At 39.6% G+C, this 13319-nt stretch overlaps 1 protein-coding gene across 2 annotated transcripts in view; it reads right to left on the reverse strand.

Annotated features, from left to right (window-relative positions):
• The window catches only part of si:dkey-75a21.2 (uncharacterized protein LOC794385 homolog), a 50626-nt gene that overhangs the window by 36777 nt on the left and 530 nt on the right, over positions 1-13319 (reverse strand). The window contains exons 1-4 of one of the 2 annotated variants that reach the window (XM_051670170.1): positions 10246-10387; positions 9107-9319; positions 3037-3155; positions 2595-2864 (exon numbers count right to left, since the gene is read on the reverse strand). In XM_051670170.1, coding sequence (XP_051526130.1) covers positions 2595-2864; positions 3037-3155; positions 9107-9319; positions 10246-10314 — 671 coding nt within the window. In that variant the 5' untranslated portion in view covers positions 10315-10387. Of the gene's footprint in view, positions 1-2594; positions 2865-3036; positions 3156-9106; positions 9320-10245; positions 10388-13319 lie in introns of those variants that run through there. The other variant, XM_051670171.1, reaches the window with a different exon arrangement.

Genomic DNA, 13319 nt, shown 5'->3' on the forward strand with positions numbered 1-13319 from the left:
GAAAAACTGGGTCCTATCTAGTGTTATGATCGCCAGACAGATCACTTTGAGGAGTTGGAAGTCGGCTGGAGCGCCCCCTTTTCAGGAGTGGTGTTCAGAGATGGCCAGAGTGGCAGCTCTTGAGGAGGGGGTATTCAGAAGACTGGGGAGTCTGGACATGTTTGAGAAGAAGTGGGGCAGATATCTGTCTTTTTTGCAGGGCTCTCGGGGAGGGACAGTGGAGAGAGAGGTGTAGGGGTTTTATGTGTGTGATTTGTTATATTTAATTTTTATTTTTTTATTAATTAATTATTTTTTTGTTGTTGTGTGTCTATGGTTGTGTGACCACTGGGGTGTTGTTGGGGGTCGGGTGGGGGTTGTATATTGATTCTGTATGTGTGTTCTGCTATGTATATATTTAATGGTTGAATCAATAAAAAAATGTTAATCGGAAAAACATTTCACAATTCAATTTGAGGGAATTTTGTTATGAAATTGAAATTCCTAAATCTTAAAAATAGACTAAAATATTTTTGAGTGTTTAACCTTTTTACTTTATCTAATGTAAAGTTTGAGTAACTCAGCTGTGGCCTACTTTATTTTCTATGTGCACTAAATAATAATAATAATAATAATAATAATAATTGTAAGATTTGTGCATTTACATTTCATGACAAAATTCCATCGGACTGAATTGAGAAATCTTTAATCAAATAAAATAAAAAATAAAAAAATAAAATATTCTACGTTTTATTTATTTAATTTAGTTACAAATTACACAATTCAATTTAATGGAATTTTGTAATGAAATTAATATGCATACATAAATAAAAAATAGGCAAAAAAAATAAATAAAAAGGAGGGTGTACCTGTATGCTGGGCTGGAAATCTCAAGGATTAATAGTGGTGTTTTCCTTATTACATCATGTGTTGTTTGGAAGCAAAAAGAAACAAATGAAACACGGAATATAGGTTTTCATCTGCACAGCCTGACCGAAGCAAAGCCGAAGTGAAGTGCTGCTGGCTCATGATGCACGAATAGCTTGCACGCACTGCAGGAGTCTGTTGGGTATACTGCAGTCTCGTCACATTTTAACTTTTTGTTTAGCCTCCCATTCAGCTCATGAAAACACGCTGCATGATCATGAGGAAGGATTACATAAAGATGCAGATTGGAATGCAGGTGCGGAAGTTCATATGAATAAAATAGTCTACTCCTCTCTCGCCGTTGCTGGCATGCCAGTGATTACCCCCCCGTATGCCATAGGTTGCTGACCCCTGACCTATTCAAAGCCCAGACCTCAATCCATTTGAGAATCTGTGGCATGACTTGAAGATTGCTGTACACCAATGCAACCCACCGAAGGAGGTGGAGCAGTTTTGCACTGAAGATTGGGCAGAAATCCCAGTGGCTAGATGTGCTATGCTAATAGAGACATACCCCAAGAGACTTACAGCTGTAATTGCAGCAAAAGGTGGATCTACAAAGTATTGAATTAACAAAATGAACCATAACAAACTGTAGGTACCTGGAAATTATCCCACAACAACATTATTGATCACCAATGTTTAAATTCTATCATAACACTCTGAAAAATAATTTGCCCTATAACAACTGGATTCATGCTGCCGAGATAGTAATGTCTGTGATTACGAATATTTTATTTATCAGTTAATAAACAATTACTTTTCACCGTTCCTCACACAATTCTATCTTACGACATCTAAACATTTTTAAATAAGGCGATACATTTTAACATTTTAATTACATAAACTACATTTTCAAGCTTTTTCTAGTGTGATTAGGTTGCATAGTAGCTTGACTGATAGATCAATATACTTGTACTTGCAATGCAAAAAGACTAGGGTACTGAAAAGAACACAAGTTGACACATGAGCTAAAAGTGTCATAGAAGCACCACAAAATGACGTGGTTGCTTTAGCAATTGCGTTTTTCATCTTACATTTGGTTATGACACTGTCAGTTAGGTTTAGGACTAAGGTTTAGGGTAGTGAGGTAGATTTTGTTTATTTAAAACTCAACAGAGCATTAAACTGTTTGGGAGAAATATTTAACTCGCTTTTAGTACCACTCAGTGGACATTTCACCTTGGAACTGCAGTGATACGAGTAATGAAACACGTAATTTCATTTTGCAAAAACGTTGCCACAAGCATGTAATTTTCATGACATCAGGCTAGGTTTATTTATAAGCAGCCAAAATTAGCCATAAGTTGGATCAATTCTGTTCATTTTATTATCAATGTATTTTTGAAAAATTACTATTATTATTATAATTTAATATATTTACATTATACAGTTTTACATTTATTAATTTTGGCCAATAACTGTTGTATAATATATGACCTTCCATAATGCCCACATTCAGACAAGACATTCCCACATTAGCATTGAACACAGAGATTAAGTACATGAAATGACAGACATCATATGTTAATAACTGTAACTGAAAATTAATTTTGAAAACTAATCCAATCTGCATAGTGCTATAGACAATATCTTTCAAGATGAGTATTTTGCAATATGCTGATTGTACAACCAGCTTCATCCCAGTTAATGTGAACAAGTAAATACAAACACATTGTGTGACCGACCTGTAGCAGAACGGAAGGTCTGGACAGATGGAGCGGTCTGCGATGGCATAAATGTAATTATCTCCTTCTTCTTCCTGCAGGTTGTATTTGATGGTCTTGAGAGCTGATGAGGGAGAGTGACCGCTTCTGTAGAGCTGCTGGAGCTTTTCAATGGTCTCACTAGACACATCTCTCCTTCGCATGGCCTCTTCACCGGTCAGTCTGTGGTTATGTTCGTTCCTCAATTTCACATGGAGGAAGTAGCCCTCTTCCATGTGCGGGTCTCCAGATCTGTGGCAGGGTTTGTAAAGTACAGTATTTTGTCATAATAAACAGCTTCAAAACAGTTTGTATGACTTAAGTCCAATTGGCCCGTGACCAAATCACTTGGTGTTTAAAGTTGTGTTGAATTGTTTTGTTGGGTCTACTAAATGCTTTTGTACTGTATAATCTTGTGTCTCACCTGGACTTCCTTTCATTCATGTGTCTTTTGAGGATTAGAAACATGGTAGCAGGGCAGTTGGTATTTTTGGTTGACTTGGATGACGCACTGTACGTTTTGTGCTGGCATCTCAGATCTACCTGTGGAATGAACACAAACTCTCAAACTACAGCAGTTTTATTACTGAAAGAATTAATTTACTGAAAGCAGAACAAACTAAATGGCCCTACAGACAAAGCACAAAATTTAGAATCAGAATCAGAATCAGCTTTATTGCCAAGTATGCTTACACATACAAGGAATTTGTCTTGGTGACAGGAGCTTCCAGTGTACAACAATACAAAAACAATACAAAAAACAGCAGCAAGACATAGATAATAATAAAAATTAAAAAATAATTATACACATACATATAGACACACACATACCTACATACATACATACACACACACATACACATGGGTAGTGCAAATCTAATGCAATCTGTTATGTACAGTGCAAATACAAATCTGTTATGTACAGTGCAAATGTTTTTTTTTTTTTTTTTTTTTTCTTCAGAGGAATGAAATGGCAGAAGAGGTTGGATGTGTTGGATAAATATAAGAAAAACTAAACTGTGTATTGCACATAGTTATTGCTCAATGGGGCAATTTAACTGTTCATGAGATGGATAGCCTGAGGGAAAAAACTGTTCCTGTGCCTGACGGTTCTGGTGCTCAGAGCTCTGAAGCGTCGGCCAGAAGACAACAGTTCAAAAAGGTAGTGGGCAGGGTGAGTGGGGTCCAGTGTGATTTTCCAGCTTTTTTCCTCACTCTGGAAGTGTATTGTTCTTTAAGGGGGGGCAGGGGGCAACCAATAATCCTCTCAGCAGTCCGAACTATCCTTTGTAGTCTTCTGATGTCTGATTTCGTAGCTGAACCAAACCACACAGTTATTGAAGTGCAGAGGACAGACTCAATGACTGCTGAATAAAACTGTATCAGCAGCGCCTGTGGCAGGTTGAATTTCCTCAGCTGGTGAAGGAAGTACAACCTCTGCTGGGCCTTTTTCACAATAGAGTCAATGTGGGTCTCCCACTTCAGGTCCTGTGAGATGGTAGTGCCCTGGAACCTGAACGACTCCACTGCTGCCACAGTGCTGTTTAGAATGGTGAGGGGGGTCAGTGTTGGGGTGTTTCTCCTAAAGTCCACAATGATCTCCACCGTTTTGAGCGTGTTCAGATCAAGGTTGTTTTGACTGCACCAGACAGCCAGCTGTTCAACCTCCCTTCTGTATGCAGACTCATCGTCATCTCGGATGAGGCCGATGACAGTGGTGTCGTCTGCAAACTTCAGGAGCTTGACAGAGGGGTCCCTGGCAATGCAGTCTTTGGTGTAGAGGGAGAAGAGTAGTGGGGAGAGCACACATCCCTGGGGGGCACCAGTGATGATTGTACAGGTGCTAGAAGTGAGTTTCCCCTGTCTCACAAGCTGCTGCCTGTCCGTCAGAAAGCTGGTAATCCACTGACAGATAGACACGGGAACAGAGAGTTGGTGTAATTTATTCTGGAGTGTAGCTAGGATGATGGTGTTGAAAGCCGAACTGAAGTCCACAAAAAGGATCCTTGCATATGTCCCTGGTCTGTCCAGATGTTGCAGGATATGATGCAATCCTATGTTGACTGCATCATCCATAGGGGATCTAGAAAGGGTCCAGTGATGTTCTTCAGGTGGGCCAACACCAGTCTCTCAAATGATTTCATGACCACAGACGTCAGGGCGACAGGTCTGTAGTCATAAAGTCCTGTGATTTTTGGTTTCTTTGGGACAGGAATAATGATTGAGCGTTTGAAGCAGCATGGGAATTCACACTGCTCCAGTGATCTATTGAAGATCTGTGTGAAGATGGGGGCCAGCTGGTTAGCACAGGATCGAAGACAGGCTGGTGAGACGCCATCTGGGCCTGAAGACTTCCTCGTCTTTTGTTTCCGAAAGACGTGGCTCACATCATCTTCACAGATCTTAAGTGCAGGTTGTGTAGCAGGAGGGGGGAGGAGGGGGGTTGCAGGAGATGTTGGTGTTTGTGTGAAGTGAAGGTCAGAGTGGGTGTGGGGTGTGAAATTGGGCCTTTCAAATCTGCATTAGAACACATTCAGGTCATCAGCCAGTTGTTGGTTCCCTACAGGGTTGGGGGTAGGAGTCCTGTAATTTATGAGTTGTTTCATGCCACTCCACACTGATGCAGGGTCGTTAGCCGAAAATGTGTTTTTCAGCTTCTCAGAGTATCTTGTTTTAGCCACTCTGATTTCCCTGTTCAGTGTGTTCCTGGCCTGATTGTACAAGACTTTATCCCCACCCCTGTAAGCATCCTCTTTGACCTGACGAAGCTGTCTGAGCTCTGCTGTAAACCACGGTTTGTCATTGTTGAACTTTAAATAAGTCCTAGTAGGAATGCAGATATCCTCACAGAAACTGATATATGATATAACAGTATCTGTGAGCTCGTCCAAGTCTATGGCTGCAGCCTCAAAAACACTCCAATCCATGCAATCGAAGCAGGCTTGTAGTTCCCGCTCTGCTTCATTGGTCCATCTCTTTACAGTCCTTACTACTGGCTTGGTTGATTTTAATTTCTGCCTGTAGTTTGGAAGAAGATTAACCAGACAGTGATCAGAGAGTCCCAAAGCTGCTCTAGGGACAGATCGATATGCATCCTTTATTGTTGTGTTACAGTGATCCAGTATGTTCCTGTCTCTGGTGGGGCATGTGATGTGCTGTTTGTATTTGGGCGGTTCACGTGTGAGATTTTCTTTGTTAAAATCCCCAAGAATAATAATAACCGGGTATTGTTGTTCCGTGTCTGTGATTTGATCAGCCAGCTGTTGCAGTGCCGCATTCAAACACACGTTTGGTGCAATATACACACTCACCAGAATAAATGAGGAAAACTCCCGCGGCGAGTAGAAAGGCTTACAGTTAATAAAGAGCGCTTCCAAATTAGGACAGCACATCCTCTTTAACGCTGTTACATCTGTACACCAACTTTCATTTATATAAAAGCATGTTCCACCGCCTCTCGTTTTCCCTGTTAACTCCACGGTGCGATTCGCTCTGAACAGCTGGAAGCCCGGCAGATGTAACGCGCTGTCCAGAATGGCTTCACTCAGCCAGGTTTCTGTGAAGCACAAGGTAGCAGAGGTTGAAAAGTCCTTGTTTGTGCGGGTGAGGAGATGTAGTTCGTCCGTTTTGTTAGGAAGAGAGCGGAGATTCGCTAAGTGAATACTCGGCAGCGCTGTTCGATATCCGTGCCGATGGAATTTGACCAGCGCACAGGCTCGTCTCCCTCGCCTGCGTCTTTTGAACAGCAGAGCTGTGCCTCCAACTAAAATGTCTAACAAAACGTCTGAATATTCGAAAACCGAGAAAAGATTGTCTTGTATATGCTGTCGTATGTTCAGCAGTACGTCTCTGTTAAAACTGACTGGAAAAAGATTACTAATCACAGGACAAACAAACAAAAACAACAAAAGAACTAAGGAGCTCCACACTGAGGCAGCCATCCTATCATGTAAGGCATAATTAGGAAGAAAAAGAGGGAGGTAATTTACTGAACCTTATGTTGTTCCAGACCCGTATGAATTTCTTTCGTGGAACCCAAAGGAAGACGTTAGGCAGAATGTTCAAGCTGCTCTTTTCCAGATAATGAAATACTACACTTACTAGGATCTGTCAACTTCCAAAAAGGACACAAAAGTACCAACAATGGTATCATAAAATAGTCCATAAGACTCAAGCACTATGTTCCAAGTCTTCTGAAGTCATTCAATAGCTTTGTGTGAGGAACAGACCCAAATTTTATGTGAAATTTGTACATTTTTAAAAAGGGTTTGATGTTGCATTATCCCTTATGTCTATGTGATTTGCTGCATGGAATCAATAAAAATTATTTAAAAAAATTAATAAAACAAAACATTCAGACGATCCTTAATGTTCTTCTTGGTAGCAGTGGTTTTCGCCTTGCCACTCTTCCATGGATGGCATTTTTGGCCAGCGTCTTTCTGATAGTGGAGTCATGAACACTGACCTTTATTGATGCGAGAGAGGCCTGCAGTTCCTTGGATGTTGTCCTTGGTTTTTTTGTGACTTCCTGGATGAGTCGTCGCTGTGCTCTTGGAGGAATTTTGGAAGGTCGGCCACTTCAAGTTTTATCCATTTGGAGATAATGGCTCTCACTGTGGTTCTTTGGAGTCCCAGAGTCTTTGAAATAGCTTTGTAACCCTTCTCAGACTGATGTATTTTAATCACTTTTTTCCTCATCATTTCTGGGATTTCTTTCGACCTTGGCATAGTGAGCTAATGGGTAAGACGTTTTAGCCAACTTCATGCTGCTGCAAAAGTTCTATTTAGGTGTTGATTTGACTGAACAGGGCTGGCAGTAATCAGGGCTGGGCATGTATAGTCCAGCTGAACCCCATTATGAATGCAGTTTCATAGATTTAGGGATTTAGTAACTAAGGGCAAATACTTTTTCACACAGGCCCAGTTGGTATTGGATAATTTCTTTTGCAAAAAACATTATAATTTAAAAACTGTATTTTGTGTTTACTCAGATTGCCTTTGTTTTATGTTAGATTTTGTCTGAATTTTTTTAACAATTTAGTATGAGATATACACAAAAACAGAAGAAATCAGGATGGAGGCAAATACTTTCCCACAGCACTGTACAAATGGATTGAGGGGATCTTGTCTGTGAACACACTTTAACTCTAACGAAAGGTTCTCTGTGCTGAATTTATTTGCCACCATACTAGTCAATCATTGGTGAGTAAAATCTGAACATTTACCAGCCAGTGGCTAATCACAGACATTTTTAGTCAAATAGCACAAAATTTGGCCGCATATCCGAGTAGTTTACTCGCATTGTAGACGGTTGTGCATACAGTAAAAGTTCGATATTGGGATTGTTCAAATGAAGATTGGTATTAAAAGAATAGTTTACCCCAAAATGAAAATTCTCTCATCATTTACTCACCCTCATGCCATTCCAGATGTGTATGATTTTCTTTCATCTGCTGAACACAAATGAAGATTAGAATAATATTTCAGCTCTGTAGTTCAATACAATGCAAGTGAATGGGTGCCAAAATTTTGAAGCTCCAAAATCTACATAAGGGCAACATAAAAGTACTCCAGACGACTCAGGTGGTTAAATCCTTATCTTCAGAAGCAATACGATAGTGAATAAGAAACAGGTCAATATATAAGGCTTTTTGTTTTTTTTTTTAACTAAAAATTCTCCTCTCTGCTCAGTCAATCTCCACTTCAGTTTCACTTTCCCATTCTTCTTCTATTTTTGGTGATTCACAGTCTTAATGCATATCACCCCCTACTGTGCAGAGAGGAGAATTTATGATAAAAATGACTTAAATATTGATCTGTTTCTCACCCACACCTATCATATCATATCTGAACACATGGATTTAACCACTGGAGTCATTTGGATTACTTTTATGCTCCCTTTATGTGGATTTTGGAGCTTCCCAATTTTGGCACCCATTCACTTCCATTGTGAGGACCTACAGAGCTGAAATATTCTTCTAAAAATCTTAAATTTGTGTTCTGCAGAAGGCAGAAAGTCATACACATCTGGGATGCCAGGAGGGTGAGTAACTCATGAGAGAATTTTCATTTTTGGATGAACTATCCCTTTAACTGGAATATCTTTGTTTTTATCCAGCCCAAGTCAGAGGGAATGATTATCAGCAAATAACACCTGCAGTAGGTTTTCACCTAAAGCTACTGTATGACTTCAGAAAACAGAAGTATATAGCACACAAGTCATATGGACTGTTACTTTTATGATGATTTTTTTGTCCTTTTTGAAGCTTGGCAGTATAAAGAACCATCAACTTTCAATGTATGCAAAAGTTCATTTTAGACATTCTGCCTAACATTTCATTTTGTGTTTCACGGATGAAGAAAAATAATAATACTAATAATAATAGTTTTAGAATGAGTAAATGGTGGCAACATTTTTTAAGTGAACTATTCGTTTAATGCTTTTTACACGATAAAACACACATTGTCCTGTCTTATAACAAGATTGTGCTTACTCTGTATTTGTTATAGCGTCCAGAGTCAGGGTATGTTCTGGATTTTCTCCATGTTAAGGTTGAAGATTTCTGGAAGTTCTCCAGCCACTTCTGGACCTCCTCCTCTGTGGTCAGCTGCAACTTTAGAGCTACTCTGAAGTTTTCTACACCACTTGTCATCTCCAGCAGCTCATGGTGACATAATAGATGACTGTAACCTGCTGGCAAGAGTTTCTGACAGACAAAATGTCTACATTAGAAAAACACACTTGGGGTGAATCACACAAAAACATGTCCAGGTCACAGTGAGCTTAATTGTCATGAAAATAAACTTACAATGCAAATCAAAATGGTAATGACTTCATTAAGATAGGCATCATTTACTTTAAGCAAAGTATCTTATTCTTTTTTCTTTCTTTTTTTATTTTATTTTATTTTTTTAGAAGTGAAATACGAATCATATCTGTTCTTTACAGGTTTAGTTAGATTTAAACTTTTATCAATTAGTGACCTAACAGAATAATCACTTAACTAGTCATAGGACTAGCTAGAGCTGTATCCTCATGTAGTGATAATTGCATAATTCTTAAGAATGTTTTTAACTATTGCATTTTGGCAGCATTTGGACTAAATCTAAAAAAATAAAAATAAATAAAAAAAAGATTTATCCTAAATAATCGATAAGGAGTTTGGATAATGTACTAAATGGTCATTAAAACAATGACAGCTGTTTTTTTATAAACGTGTTTAGACTTTTTTCTTTATTTTTCAAAACAAATCTTATAGCTTGTTATATAGAAAGCATTTTATATTACAAATCTTATAGCTTGTTATATAGAAAGCATTTTATGTTGATGTAACGAAGAGCAATAGGTTTTTACCTATAGGTAATAACTATTAAGATACAGAATAACTATGCTATTACTATGGTACATTTTCTAAAAATGTCTAAATGGTGTGCAACAGACTCCGTCGATAAAAAAAAAACTACATTAATTTGGCCAGTTGATTGTATAACTGATCATTTAACGTGACAACGTAAAATGTAAATATTATGAATGTCAAATGTGTTAGCATTAGCCAGCTAGCTCTCATAAACTCAAGCCTCAAATCTTTGGTGGTGAAAAACAGCGCAGCTGATGATATTAATAGATGCAAACCTCCACATGTTCTGTGTCTTCTGCTGCTTTATCTTGTCCAACACAGTGCTGACACTTTAAAAGCTTCATTATAAACAGCGCTCAACACGAATATCGAGATCGAAAGAAATCCGGCCCCTCGAGGACTCCACAGCAATTGCTGTTAGGTAGTCTATTCGGTGCCTGTTCAAAAATCCGACACTACTGCTTGTCAATGCAGACACTCATTCGAATCATTATACAGTATGTAATTAATACATTTTGAATTAAATATTACACATCACATTATATAACTGAAGTTAAAAACTTCAAGGTGTTGTATAGTTTTTTTCCAATTTAGACAAAGCCAAAAAAAACCGGAACTGATTTTTTTATCACCTTCAAGCCGACAAATATAGAAGCCAGAAGACCACTGCGGCTAGGGTTGCCACTTTTGAAGTTTTAAAATAAGGGACACTTAAATGAGGGTGGGATTCAATAATGAAAGGATTAAATACATTTGATTAAACAAGAAATAGGCAGTAATATGCAATGTAACAACAGTTAGGACTACAATCATAAGTAGTTTTTCCTCTTTTGTACTTTGTTTTGCAGTGAAGATAGTGCTAATGGAGATGAGTATATATTCATACCCATTACTGTGTACCTAAACATTTTACAGCAATTTAACCTTATTAATTAAACACTTCACCAAACCAAACAAGCACAATACCCCCCAAGAAGTTTTATACATTAAAGCATGAAAATGTCTCTGGTTACACATGTAAATACCAATATACAGTATATCAGGTAGCCCACCTATAAAAAAAAAGGTCCTGGGCTCACCTGCTGAGTGTTGGAATAATAAGCACTCTAGACAGAGAGGACTTTTGAAGAGATGGACGCCACGTCATGTTTGTGATAACCAACCTGCTGTAAAACATTTGTCCTTCAAGGACACACCATTTGTCCATGCCCAAGAAGTGGCCATGCCTCTAGCTGAAATGAATGCGCTTTTACACCAATAGGGCATCTCACGCCCTGTGATTCATAAGCTAGGGTAATCGCATCAACGATCCAGTAAGAGAACCTTTGCTTGGAGATGGACATGCCTTTTGTGCATCCTCCATAACAAACAAAGAGCTGATCCGACAGCCTAAACTGGCGGGTGCGCTCCACATACATGTGTAACAACATGACAGTGGTAACTTACATAAATCGCATGCCCCGCTGGGGTGAATACCATTCTGCTAGCTACAGCACAGGGCATAACGGACAAATGCACCAACTGCTCCTCATCCAAACATAGTTGCTACATAAGACTTTAGCGTCGATGAGGTGAGATCCGCATCCAGCCTCTCTTGGAAGAACACAAGGATCTCAGCTATGGAGCAATTCACTGAGTCTTCACCACGTGAAATGCAACAATTTGTAAACACACCACTTAGCACATAGAGGCGTCTCGTGGACAGCGCTGTAGCTAGCAGAATGGTATTCACCCCAGCGGGGCATGCGATTTATGTAAGTTACCACTGTCATGTTGTCTGATCAAATCAGAACATGGTGATTGGCTACCTCGGAATAAAGTAGTAAATTCCCATGCTTGCACAACAGAGCCTCTGATTGGGCTAATAATAGCCCATCATAGTGGTAGTTCAAAATGCGCATGCTGCTCAGCTTCAACGGAGCAGGGCTGCATCGATACACTTTGAGCGTGCGGGGAGCCAGAGAAGGACTAAAACGTGAATCTCAAAACAGCCCGAGTAGAGGTGCAACTCGTTCATGAAAGTAAGTGTGAGTCCTTTAGATCTATTGGCACAAACCAGCCCCAGGATGGATGCCTGAAAGATCTGTTTATAAAGATACCATTTTGAATGGCTGCTTTGCGAGTGTGCTATTCCCAGCAACCTACGGTGGGGAATGAGCAGCGTGTGAATGTGTGCTTCTGATTTTATGAGAATATTGTTTATGTGAACACAATACACAGAAACACATTTGTGCACCATCCCGGCGACCTACGGTGGGAAATGAGCAGCGTGTGAATATGTGCTTCTTGAACACGTGCGACAAGCACATTTCTGATTTTATGAGAACATTGTTTATGTGAACACAATACATAGAAACACATTCGTGCACCATCCCGGCAACCTACGGCAGGGAATGAGCAGCATGTCAATATGTGCGTCATGAATAGGTGCAGCAAGCACATTTATGATTTTATGAGAACATTGTTTATGTGAACACAACACACAGGAACATATTTGTTTACCATCCCAATGTACCTGGCGGGGATGAGTAGTGTGTGACTTTGTGATGAGTAGCGTGTAAATTTGTGCTTCTCGATGCGAGCATATTTCTGTTTCTTGTGAGAACACAACACACAGAAACACATTTGTCCACCATCCCGGGGTCCCCAGTGAGGATGAGCAGCGTATGAATGTGATGCTTGAGCAGCAAGTACATTTCTGTTACTTGTGAGAACATTCTTTATTTGAACACAACACACAGAAAACATTCGATGGCTTGGCTGTCTTTGGCAGAGCCGGAGCAGCGGGAGCGGGGTTCTCTGCCAAGTGCTGCCCTGAAATAGAGTGGTGAGTCATCAGACTGAGTCATCTGTGACTTTTTGTGACCTGCAGTGCCATCTTGAGGCAACCACAATTTTTTTGTTTCACATCCAAGACTCTGTCATGGCACGTATCAGCTTGGGGCATATTTGTTGACTTCCTGTTCCAGTTGCTGCCGGCACGCTGCACGAGTGTTTGTAGCTTGCTAGCCTGCTTAGCATTGCTTATTCTTATTCTTATACGTTAATTGTTTTATCCTTTGCCGTTTTACCGCGTGCATCTTTTTTTCCACTTTTCTACTGTTTTAACTGCATGTATGTTATCGTGCGCACCCGTTTTCTCTCTTTTTTCTTTTTCTGCTTGTCTACATCTCGCATCTCGACTGCATGCATACGTTTTCTCCACTGTATTTTACACGGATGATTCCATTAATCTCAAACATCTGCTGATCTGGAACCACATCAATCTCAAACCCTTGCCGCTCAAGAACAACCATAACAACAACAACAAAAAATTGCGGTAAGTCATGGCATCAGCTCGTGTTATTTC

The sequence above is a fragment of the Myxocyprinus asiaticus genome, chromosome 33, assembly GCF_019703515.2.
Source record: "Myxocyprinus asiaticus isolate MX2 ecotype Aquarium Trade chromosome 33, UBuf_Myxa_2, whole genome shotgun sequence".
NCBI lineage: Eukaryota > Metazoa > Chordata > Actinopteri > Cypriniformes > Catostomidae > Myxocyprinus > Myxocyprinus asiaticus.